This window comes from Podarcis melisellensis, assembly GCF_964234715.1.
Source record: "Podarcis melisellensis genome assembly, chromosome: 3".
NCBI classification, from domain to species: Eukaryota; Metazoa; Chordata; class Lepidosauria; order Squamata; family Lacertidae; genus Podarcis; species Podarcis melisellensis.
Window position 1 is genome coordinate 72,830,804 of NC_138530.1, and position 12,858 is coordinate 72,843,661.

Genomic DNA, 12,858 nt, shown 5'->3' on the forward strand with positions numbered 1-12,858 from the left:
ATTTGCAGTGTATCAAGACTCATTTTTGTAAGACATCTGGGTGGCATTCTAGCTGTGGCTAATATCAGAGGAGGTGGTGAATATGGAGAGACCTGGCACAAAGGTAAGAGTTCCTTGGTGCAAGAACATACGTAAAGTGCTTTATTCAATAACAGTCTGCAATCCTGGACACATACAACTCTCAGCAGAACTCACTTCTGAGTGTAGTCATGTACAGGGTTGCACTGTGATTGTGTTTCCACAGGTCAAATGTTTGCATGTCTCCATGCTAAACCACTGCAGAGGTCTGGTTTTGTTTTTGTTTTATTACCTTAATTTGACTCCGGAACACCATCACAAATTTATTTGAAAATGTCCATATTTCTTAATTTACGAAATTTTCTCCATTGCTGCATCAGTTTTGTTCCTCATTATTATTTTAATTGCTTCTGTAGTCTTGAGTGTTTCCCAGTAATTGGGGTTTTCAGAAAGAGAAAACACAGTATTACTGCCCCAAAACAAAGTGCCCTTCAATAACAGGAAATTAGCTGTAGACCTTTAACGAGTTCTTAATTAAGTTAACCTTTATGTGGGAGGGCTCTGGTTTTTCTGTTTCATTTGCACACAAGACTGTGTGTTGGCATTAGGATGAAGTCTGTTGTTTCTTAAGTGTCATGGGCAGCTATTACTGATATTCATGGAGCTTGGCACTGTGGCCTGAGCTTCACCTGTAATGTCCAGGAGACTCCAGACTTATGGCAACCCCTGTCCGAATTTCCTTAAAAAAACAACTCAACCTTTGTGTCCAGATTTTCACTTTTTGAAATATGGCAACCCTAACTTATATTAACCACTATAATTTGTAGAAATTTGCCTTGATTGAGCCACAGTAATTGTTTTCGTGGCTATGATCCAGAAAATTTATTGACTACGTTAGGATGTAATAATAAATTATGGTTTATCATTATGAGAACTTTCTGCAGCCTTATGTACTCTCTCTTCCTCCAGCACATCTTTTAAGGATGAAACTGCAAATCTTTACCTCTGTTTTTGATTAATTTGAACAAACTGTGGTTGTGGCTTTCTGAAATAAGCCAACTTAAAACCCTGATTTATGAAGCTGGCTTATTTCAATAAACCATAGATTAACCATAATAACAAACCATAGATTAACCACAAAAAAACTTAAGGATGAACTGGGCTAATTGAAAATAGAAGTGAAATCTTCTGATCTTTTGCTTGCAGTCCTATCAGAGAAGTAGAGACTAGGAAGCAGATGGGTCCAAGGTATTGGTTTGTTCTCATAGCAATAAACCGTAGTTTACTGCTACATCCTAACAGATCCAACATTGTAATCTTGATTATTTTGTGTGTTTGTAAGTATGTATATGAATTCTGTACATCTTGGTTTGGCTCAAAGATGTATAAGCAGAACTCCCCGTTGCAGCTGCTTATTATTCCCCAAGCAGCTTCTAAGCATTGGAGGATTTTCCAGAATAGAACAGGATGGGATGCAGGTGTTGCAGGAAGAGAAGGGCGGGCACCTTTTGTGACTCAGAGTCTTCTGCCCATGCAAGACCACTATGGATCCAAGCCTTTATGCATAATGTCATTTTCTGCCCATGGATTTAAGAAGCTTTATTGTATTGTTATCTTGATGTGAATATGGATTTCACTTGTCTTGAAGTATGCTGCTGTCTTATCAAAGAGGGGTATACTATTGATGAAAATCAAGGGACCTGCCTTGCCCAGTAAAAATTATTTTGTTCCACCTGATTTATTTATTTTTATTAACTTGAAAAAAAACCTATCTACTGAATGGAAAGGAGGGAATAAAATGTTTGCTAGATTTGGAACAAGGAAAGGCAGGAGGGTAGGCAAGAAAACAGATCTTGCTGCACGGCAAAAAAGCACACTAGTTCTTAAACATCTCATCATTCCAATACAATTGTGTCTGTGATAGTGTTGTGCTTTTCTTTGCTTTGATACCTTTAGCTGTGCACCTCAAGTTCTGTGTTGATCTGCGGTAGATAAATGCTAGATCTCAAAAGGAAGATATATTTCTCTAGCCCTGATCACCATATGAATGAAGGATTTATTGTTTTAAGAAAAGCACTCATTTACCTCTCTTTTTTTGAAACTATTAATTTTATAAGCCTATAAGCTTCAAATACCATAAATGAGCTGGATGCTGTCGATTTCCCATTAAGACAAACCTCAGTCAGAAATGCATGTGACCGTTTTGTCTGCAATCTACAGCGATCAGTTATTAGGAACATTACCTGGTCTGTTCTTTCCTTCCTTGCTTCCCCCCCACCCCCCGCCCCAAAGTCTTTAGCATAGGTATGTATTATTCAAGCCTTCTGAAAGCATTAAAGGTACTTGCAAGACCATTTTCTGAAGTCTCTGTTGCACGTGATATTCATTATCTTTTTTGTGTTCCTCAACTGCATACATTATTAAAATACTTGTGGAACTGAAAAATTCAATCCAAGCAGTTCTTCTTGTGTGTACATACATCCTAGAGTACATGTTCTGAATCGGCAATATCAAAAGTGTGCCTATCTGTGTGTTTTCAAAGGGTTAACTATCTTGTTTTCTTCGTTTCCATTTAGGTGGTATCCTGGCCAATAAGCAAAACTGCTTTGATGACTTTCAGTGTGCAGCTGAGTATCTTATCAAAGAAGGGTATACTTCTCCAAAGAAACTGACTATCAATGGAGGTTCAAATGGGGGTCTCTTAGTGGGTAAGAAGAGGCTGCCTGCTTCCTTTTCCTTTTTAAAAAATGACAAAGCTAAGTGAATTTAATGTCATGTAAATGGAGGACTCAGAGGATAAGCTCTGGAAGGACGTTTCCCTCCCCACACAAGTTGGACATTGCACCATTTGTTAACAAACTGAAGTAATTAGTGCAATACCCAAATATTGTCTAGGCCTGCAGAATACCAATTGGCCATTTAAGAAAACATCTGCCTTTATGAGCTGCACACATAATTACTGCACTGAGGCATCTGTCTTTTTCTTCCTGTAGGGTAGAACTGACTTCATACAAAACACTTTTTCATTTTAGTTAGGGAAGGAAAGAGCAAATTCATATCAAAAAATAGCTAGTCAGAGCTGACTTTTGCATCACTAGTTGCCACTAAATCTGTTTCAGCCCACACTCTCCTATTTTGAAGTATTTTGTCCTTATGTTTATCCAGGACCAAAGTCTTGATACGGCAATGGTAGATTATCACCTGTTCCCCTTTTCATGCACAGTGGAACACTGTGTTCTTTTTTAAAAACAAAACAAAACAAGTGGCTCTTTGCTAGAACAGCACATACACAACAGGCACTAATTGGGTTTAAGCATTACAGTTTTGAGTTCCATTCTCAATTTTTCTTTCTTTCTTCTGGGTCTAACTGCATAGTCATGAAATTACATTTGAAATGTGACTGTAGCATATACCCCAAATCCACACAACCTCACCATTTTTAAGCCTACGGCAGAATTTTTAGGGCTTCATTTAGAAAACAGTTCCAAAATTAGTGTGACAAATCTCTTCATACAAGAGCTTTATCTCAAAACAGTCATCTTTTGCCAAGTCCGTCTCCTTCCCAAAACCATGTTGATGGTACCAAGAAGTCTGTTCCCCTTCCACCTGAGACATTCATACTGTTAAAGTGTATAATATTATTTGTGATAAGGCATGAATGCTTCCCTGGAGCTGTGTATAACTAGGGACTGATTCATAAGAAGATACTGCTAGATGGGGTCAATGGTCCATCTTGTCCAGCATCTTGTTTTCACAGTGGCTACCCAGATGCCTGTAGGAAACCCACTGCTCACACAAGTGTGTTTTTCTTCCTGACCACCCCTGCATTCCATCCCATTTTGAGAAAATTAACCAATCTGGGACTGTCTCATTTCAGTAAAACAGAGTCTGTGTACTGGCATGTTTACTTCATGAATTCTTGGCCTGCAAAATGGCTTGTGGGCATTTAGATCTGCTCTGACACTCTCCAATATTTGGGCATATCAGTTCCCCGGAACCTGAGCATATGTTTCCAGTTAAATTATTTACCAGCCATTGAAAATGTCTGAAATCTTGGAAGGCCCTTAACCCCTCTCTTCTTAGTAGACTTGCTGCTCTAAAAATGCTGCAAGTCCTTAGGAAACACAAGGACAAACTCTGTTTAATAATAGGCTCTTCAAATGGCTGTTCAGTGTCGATGCTTCACTTGTTGAGCTCAGTACACAAAAGGCAGCACTGATTATCGGCACTGCTTTGGACTGACTCCACGGAACTTTGCCACTAAAGTTAATAGGGTAACAAATGGATGGCCAAACACATGAAGTTTGACAACACCTTGAAGGCCACAGGGTCCCCATCCTTGGAACAGATGGAGGAAGAGTTTGCACCATCCCCCAGTTGCTCATTGTCTGCATGAAATTGCCCTTCCTTCCTTTAGGTTCAGCAATGGCCCCGTTCTAAAACATGCAGATTTGTTTTTGTCATAAAGACAGCTTCATGGATTCCAGTTCCCCACAGAATGGAAGCACGTGTTCCTGCATCTCATCCTCTTTCCCCCCTAATAAACTTCTGCCTTAGTGCTAAAGCAACAAACTGATCTGTTCCTATGCAGGTTTGCCCTTACATGTTTCAAATGCTGACATCCTCTGATTGCTATCTCTATAACTACTGCTTGTAGATATTAGCACTGCTGGCTGCTTTAAACATTAAATTCAATTTGGGTTGGGTGTGTTTTCCTCCACTCTCCAGCTGCCTGTGCCAATCAGCGTCCTGATCTATTTGGCTGTGTTATTGCTCAAGTAGGAGTGATGGACATGTTAAAATTCCACAAATTCACCATTGGTCATGCTTGGACAACAGACTTTGGCTGCTCTGATTATAAAGAACAGTTTGCCTGGCTGTACAAGTAAGTAAAGTTTTGTTTTGTTTTTCCTAGTTTATATTCACCACCGCCTTCTTGAATAACAATAATATAGAAGCTGCTTGTTTCCCACCCCCTCCTTATTTTCTCTCAATAATTGAAAACCACATCATTAAGTGACATCATAAATCCAGGATGCATTCATTTATACATTATCTCTTGAGTTCAGTAAATTTCTCACATGTAGATAGCTTAGCTTGCAATTCTGAGTACATTGACCTGGAGATAAACTCTATGATCAGCAAAAATTACTTCAAAATAAATATGAAAGGTATTCCCAATATGTTAGAAATGCAGCTAACATTTTAACTCCACTTAGTTTTACCATGGGGAGGGGGTGTTTTTTGGCTACAACCTTTAATCAGCTATGAAAGCCAACAAAGTGTTCTGAACAGCTGGTGATCATAAGCGGTTTCCCTTTTTGAGATGTGATCAGAATGGAACAGTTTTTGAAATGTGGTCTTGCCATAGGACCCTACAAGAATGGCATTTATTATTTCCAGTGTCATTTCCTAGCAATCCCTGGAATAAAATTTGCCACTTTAACCCCTAAGTTAATTGCCCTGTGTACTCTTACATCCTCTTCTTGTTCTCAGCCATATACACACACAAAAGGGAGGAGGCGGAAACTACCATAAAATATAAGGAGCCCCTTTCCTTTCAACCTTTCCTGCCAACTCTTGGATTGGAATGAGTATATGTCAGTCGGCCACGTGTACCTTCCTTTTCTAGATCGAGACATCCCATTCCTCAACAAGAACTAATTCTCAGAGTACCAGCACATAACTTGGGTGCTTAAACGTTTGCACTAGCTGCCCATGCTTCACCAAGGCCAAGTTCAAGGTTCTTGCATTAATTTACAAGGAGCCTAACTGTTGTTGATAAGCAGTGTCCAGTGCACAGCGGAATGATGAAAAGTATGAGCCAACATGCTCTATACTACTTTATTTACAGTTCAAAGCTGGTAAGTTACAGAAAAACATTTTCCCTCTGCCGGAGCAGAGAAAGCGTCATCTCTCCTCTAAGGCACGGAGAGAATCACAAACTGAAACTGCAAAGAGCAGGGAAAAACAGGAAACCAGTATACGTCACATCCAGTCTCCCGTTCCCGTGGGAAAACCTCCAACAGTACAGACTGTGTGGAATGTAAACACCTGTCTTGTGACAAGCACTTCTGCTGCTCAGTGAGGGAAGCAGAAACCAACATCCTCCCCCTTTCTGTGAACATCACTGGGCAGCGTGTTCGTACAATATCAGTACAAACCCAACTTCTGCACATAGGTACAGTGTTGATCCCTTGATACAATCTTGGACAATACATCAGCAGGAATTTCATTACCTGGCATATAGGACACCGTTACGAGTCCCTTCTGAATACGTTCCCTAGCATGTTGCAACTTCAATTGCAAGTGCTTCGTGCTTTGCTTACAACCTTCAGAATTCAGCAAAGCCAAACATGCTTTGTTGTCCTGGTAAACCTGGATTGGACATTTGACAGGAATTTTCATGTCTTTGCACAATTGTAACAACCATTCACAATCTTTAAGTGAATAAGACAGTGCATTCAGTTCAGCTTCACAAGTACTTAAGCTAACTGTTGTTTGCTTCTTGCACGACCAATCAAATAGACCCTGATTGTACTTATAGCAAACTCCAGACGTACTTTTCCTGTCTGTAGTGTCACTTCCAAAACTTGCATCTGCAAATATCTCAAGACCACCAGACTTCTGATTGTTAAATCTCAGTCTGTAATGCATAGTGCCTTTCAAATACCGCGCTATGCGTTTCAGAGCTTTCCAATCCTTAACAGTAGGATTGTTGACTTGTCTGCTTAGCAAATTACAGCTAACAGCAATGTCTGGTCTTGAACATCTGGCAATGAAGTTTAGCTTGCCTAGCACACTTCTGTACAGTGTAGTGTCAGAAAATGCTTCTTCAGTGTCATCTACCTGATAACCTGTTGTCATCGGAGTGTCCACAGGGTTAGCATCCATCAGGTTTAGCTTGCTTAACACATCAGCAATTTTCCGTGACTGGTGTACTAGAATGTTACCATCTTGATCTCTCTCTATTTCCAGAGATAGGTAGTTGTTTACCTCACCAAGATCTTTCATGTCAAAGTGCTCTTTCAGTTGAGCTAGGGCGTTATTGTACATTGTGACATCTTTCCAAAAGAATAAAAGATCATCAACATAAAACAAACAATACAGTTTCTCTTGCCCCTCCTCTTTGACAAATACACATGGATCAGATTTCCCTTGCTTAAAACCTAGAGAAAACAATACTTCAGTGAGTTTTGTGTGCCAACACCATGCACTTTGTTTGAGACCATAAAGGGATTTTTTCAGAGCACAAACAAATCCCTGTTTTACCTGTACGCCATCAGGTGGAAGCATAGAAAGTGATTCATTTAGAGATCCGTACAGAAAAGCTGTATTGACATCATGGTGACTAATGTGTAGATTCTCCTCTGCAGCTAGCTTGAGCATAAGCCTAATGCTCTCATACCTCACTGTGGGTGAGTAGGTCTCGTGATAGTCTTCACCTGGTACCTGAGCAAATCCTCTGGCTACCAATCTGGCTTTGTGTCTGACTATCTTGCCATTTTGATCAGTCTTGGCTTTGAAGACCCATTTGCTTCCAAGCAGTTTCATTCCTGGAACTACTGGAACAAGCTCCCATGTTTTGTTCCTTTCCAAGGAATCAAGCTCAGCCTTCATGGCATTTAACCATGGCTCAGCTTCCTTTGAATCCAAATCCTGGATTTCTTGGAAACTTGAAGGTTCAAAAACCTTCTTGGAGCTTTTAACAGCTGTTACTGCTATCTTAGCAAACTCATCAGCAAATCTCTTTGGAGGTCTGCCTTTTGTGGCTCTCTGTGACCTGCGAATTAGCCTTAAGTCTTCAACACTCTCCTCTTCCTTCTTAGGAGAAAAGTGACCTATTGTGAACAATGGTTCCTCCAATTCTTGATCAGAGCTTTCAGAGGGTCGCATAGAGGCTTTCGCACTCTTGAAATCCTCTGAATCATCTGATTCAGTTTCAGACTCAGAATCAGAACCTTCATCAGTGGGTGTGGGTTGTTGCGGTTGCTTTTGACTATCCTCAGTCTCATCACTGTCATCAGGATAACATTGGAAAATTCCCACATTCTCCCCCCACTTGGCATTGTACTCAACACTTCTTGTGAGCTTAATTTCCTTAGAGTCAGTCATCATTATTCTGTAAGACCCTTTCTGATAACCTAGAAAGATACCATGCAAACCACGCTTGTCTAACTTTGAGTGTTGTGGTGAGTGAACCCACATGTCCGAACCAAAAATTTTCATGTGTTTGATGTATGGCTTCTTGCCAAACATCTTCTCATAGGGGGTACAACCAATCGCTGAAGATAACCTGCGATTATAACTGTAAGTGAAACATGAGAGAGCTTCGGCCCAATAACTCTCTGGAAGATTTGCATCATGCAGCAAGGTCTTTAACCCTTGAAGCAATGTCTGATTTGCTCGTTCCGCAAGTCCATTCTGCCATGGCGAGCGAGGACTAGACAAATCGTGTTGAATTCCTTTCTCAGCCAGAAAAGCTTCAAACTGCTGAGAAGTGAACTCTCCCCCCCGGTCGGTGAAAAGAATCTTAATCTTCTTACCATGCACATTTCCCAACCAAGCACAGAATTCCTTGAACCTAGGAAAAGCCTCTGATTTCTGCTTGAGATTGTACACATAAATATACCTGGAAAATGCATCAATAAGAACCATGAAGTACCTATTCCCACCCAAAGAGGGCGCTAGTGGACCAACCAAATCAGCATGAATAATTTGGTATGGCTCTGTAGCTTGCCTACTAGACACCTTACCTTTCGCAGCCATTTTCACCTTGTTTGCTGCGCATGCCTTGCACTTCATGTGGTACCTGCAGGGTTTAATAGTCATACCTTCAACCAAGGCAGGCATTTTAGATACTGCCTCAAAATGCAAATGTCCAAATTTCCTGTGAAAAGCGTGAATACAATCTGCATGCAAACTTTTGTTAGAACCTGCAATGCAACAAGTGTCATCCTGCACAACATCATCATAATACAAAAGAAACAAACGATCAACAAATTCAGCATACAATTGATAATCATTTTTCTTGGTGATGATGCATCTATTGTTCTTAAAGGAAACGTCTATTTTCCGCTCCATCAGCTGTCCAACGCTAAGCAGATTATGTTTCGCGTCCGGCACATAAAGCACGTCCTGTATCGACAAGTCCAAACTGTGAAGAACAACAGTTCCGTAGCCTTTACTGGGAATCGTGTGGCCATCTGCCTGGTGAATCGCACCTTCCTGCGGTGTAAAAGACACGAACAGTCGCTTATCGTTGCACATGTGATGCGTTGCAGCTGAATCAACAATGAAGAAAGATCTAGACGTCTTCTGGACCTCTGCAACCTCTGCAACCTCTGCAACCTTTGGAGCGAAGCGTGAGACCATTGCCTTGTGCTGCGTTGTCCTGGACACCGGACCTTTGCCTTTGCTCTGGCCTTTTCCACGCGATGAGCTTCCGCTGCGCTGCTCTGTCTTGGCCCTGGGATATTTGCATTCCCTCTTCATATGGCCTAGACGTCCACACGAGTAGCATTTCACTGCCTTCAAAGCTTTGGCGCCATCTGGTGGTTCCACTGCACTGCGGGATGACGACTGTGAAGTCTCCCCCTTGTTGATGCAGCTAGCACCGCGGCGATCCGCTTCATTCAACATCACGGCAGTAACATAGTCCACTGTCAGCTGAGCAGTTGGCTGTACAGCAATCTGAGTTGCAACAGACTCCCAACCTGAACCCAAAGATTGTAGTATCATGAAGGAATACACAGCCTCTGGAAAGTTGAGTCCTCTCTGTTGCAGCTCATGTCTCAGATTCTGCATCTCCATCAGATGTATACGCACATCTCCACCTTCAGCAAGAGCCATATTATGCAGCTTGTTGAAGTAAAACATAGTGGACCCAGCTTCTGTCCTTAAGTGAGCCTCTTTCAAAGCATCCCAAATTTCTTTGGCTGAGGTCTTATCACGCAATAGACAGAGCTCTTCTGGGGATACTATCAATGTAAGAGTTCCCCTTGCCTTGGAATCCTTAGCTTTCCATTCATCTGTAACTGGAGCTGGGGGGGTTTCTGAAATTACCTTAAACAGACCCTCTTTCCGCAGAATTGCCTCTGCATACAAAACCCAGTCCGCGTAATTTTTCTTATTGAGCTTAGGAATCCCACAAGCATCCTGAAGGGCCATCATGACTCTGGCATTCGCCTTCTGCGTCATGTCTGCTGCTTTAAATCAAGCTGCTGTATACATGCTGCTTCTGTGTACAGCTGCTTCAATCCAAAGGCAATCTCAAAACAGCCTCTGCCTTGCCTGTGCTGCTTTCTGTATGCTACGTTGCTTATCTGCAGCTGTTTCAAACTGCATTCCAAAAGCAAGCTCAAAAGTGATAGTCCCCAAGTGCTTTCTCAATGTTGCCCTTTAATTTTTGCTGCGTCACATTTGCAGCTGCTTTGAAACAACAGCACTTGTAAAAGTTACTTTCACTTTCCCAGCCATCCAAGCCACTACGCTTGTGCCGTGGAAAACGGCTTTAAAAGTTCAAAGTCCAGCCATAAAGCCATTAATTAGAAGCTGGCAGGCTGCCCGGAGCAGTAGCACATACCTTCATCAATCATCTTGACGCGCAGAGCAGATACCGTGCGTTCCGTCTCTCTGCCGCTGTTCCGATGCTTTGCCGGCACTTTGTCTCCTTGCTCCTTTGTTCCTTTGCCAGGAGCTCGACTCCTGAAGCCCAATCTCAAAACACTGCATTTTTCTGGGCCCATAACCAAATGTTGTTGATAAGCAGTGTCCAGTGCACAGCGGAATGATGAAAAGTATGAGCCAACATGCTCTATACTACTTTATTTACAGTTCAAAGCTGGTAAGTTACAGAAAAACATTTTCCCTCTGCCGGAGCAGAGAAAGCGTCATCTCTCCTCTAAGGCACGGAGAGAATCACAAACTGAAACTGCAAAGAGCAGGGAAAAACAGGAAACCAGTATACGTCACATCCAGTCTCCCGTTCCCGTGGGAAAACCTCCAACAGTACAGACTGTGTGGAATGTAAACACCTGTCTTGTGACAAGCACTTCTGCTGCTCAGTGAGGGAAGCAGAAACCAACACTAACAACATGGCTCCAGGATATCTTAAGGGCTGCCTTAGCCATTATATCTTGGCCAAATCACTGAGATCTTTGGAGAAATCTCTGTTGGTGGCTCAGATGCACACCTCAATATAGAAGTCGTTCATATAGTGTGGTGGGCCCAGGCCAGTGGAAAACATCCCCAGCTGAGATTAGTCATCATCCTCCTTGCTCAACTTTATGCAGGTGATTAAGACTTACCGTATTTTTCACTCCATAAGACACATTTTTTGCCTCCTAAAAAGTAAGGGGAAACGTCTGTGCGTCTTATGGAGTGAATGCCTACAGACGATGACGGCGGGATCCTGCTGCAGTCGTGAGCAAAGGATCCATGACTCCCCTTCCTTCCCTCCTCATTTTAAGATAGCATTCAGTTTTGTGATAATTGTCCTATTGTCTCATTTTTTGTGGTTTGTTTTTATGTTTTACACCACTTACAAATGCAAATAATTAGACGGTATAGAAATGTCTTGAATAAATCATGTTCCTAGCCCCTAGGATTCCTTATTCTTTTCCCACCCTCCTGCCAACTGGTAGCATTTTATCAAATCTCCCAACAAATGTGTGTCCCTCTAACAGGTATTCTCCACTCCACAATATCAAAATTCCGGAAGGAGAAGGAGTTCAGTATCCTGCCACCTTACTTCTAACAGCTGATCATGATGACCGTGTGGTGCCTCTTCACTCCCTGAAGTTCATTGCTACTCTACAATATGTCGTAGGCCGAAGCCCCAAGCAAACCAACCCACTACTAATTCACGTGGACACCAAGGCTGGCCACGGGGCTGGGAAGCCCACAGCCAAAGTTATAGAGGAAGCATCTGACATGTTTGCCTTTATAGCAAGATGCCTAAATCTCGAATGGATAGAATAGGCCGTTACTGTCTCAGTTAAATCAAGGGCTTGAACAACCTTTTAAAACTATACAGGAGCACTTGGTGTAGTACTTACATTTAAGAACTGCCACGCCCAGCTTCCCATGAACTCTGTCTCTCTTCTGCTTCTGTTCAGTGTTTACTCTTGGCTCTTCATTTTAGTTCCAGTCATACCTTTTAAATAGCATGTTTGGATAATTAGGCAGATTGCAGATGACGCTGTTAACGTGAATTCTTAAAAGTCAAAGGTGTTGGTGGTGAAAAGGTTTTAATGTGGTTTTTCTCCTTGTAAACATATCCAACGCTCTCGTAATTAAATGTAAGTACTGTTCCAGTATAGACTGTCAACTCGTATTTTCTTTACAGCCACGACGAGTGTTGGGATTATTGCCAATGCCTCTCCATTAAAATAACTATATTACAAATACGGAGTAATTTCAGGTTGTGTGTCAGTTCTTTTAAAGGTCTGCCTTTATGCAGCACTGCTTTGAATCAGTACGCAGTTGCATTGTTTCGCACAGTGCAATACACTCACACCTCTTTCCTTTTAACATCTATTTTTAACCAGTCTTGTTATCTATAATCTCTGGGCTGTTACAATTAAAAGGAGGTGCTGCAAATTGAGTAGCAATGCAACTGGAAGAGCCTCTGCTTCTCTTGGCTGAGTTGGTACTTCAGGCCTTTTCTCAGAAGATAAGAATTTGCCCTAGTTGCCTCAGACCATTGATCCATCTAGTACAGTGTCGTTGGCACACTATTGTCAGCAGCAGTCCTCCAGAGGTTTTTTCCAGCCCTTCCCGAAGATGGCAGGGGTTGAACCCGAGACTTGTGTGCAAAATAGATACTCTGCCATTAAG

The 12,858-nt window shown here is 41.8% G+C and overlaps 1 protein-coding gene across 1 annotated transcript in view; it reads left to right on the forward strand.

The window, feature by feature from the left end:
• PREP (prolyl endopeptidase) overlaps nucleotides 1-12,436 on the forward strand; it is a 66,592-nt gene extending 54,156 nt beyond the window's left edge. Inside the window, exons 12-15 of the mRNA XM_081904623.1 lie at nucleotides 9-103; nucleotides 2,595-2,726; nucleotides 4,747-4,903; nucleotides 11,706-12,436. Of these exons, the coding sequence (XP_081760749.1) occupies nucleotides 9-103; nucleotides 2,595-2,726; nucleotides 4,747-4,903; nucleotides 11,706-12,000 (679 nt within the window). The 3' untranslated portion in view covers nucleotides 12,001-12,436. The remainder of the gene's footprint in view (nucleotides 1-8; nucleotides 104-2,594; nucleotides 2,727-4,746; nucleotides 4,904-11,705) is intronic.
• The last annotated feature ends 422 nt before the right edge of the window (nucleotides 12,437-12,858 follow it).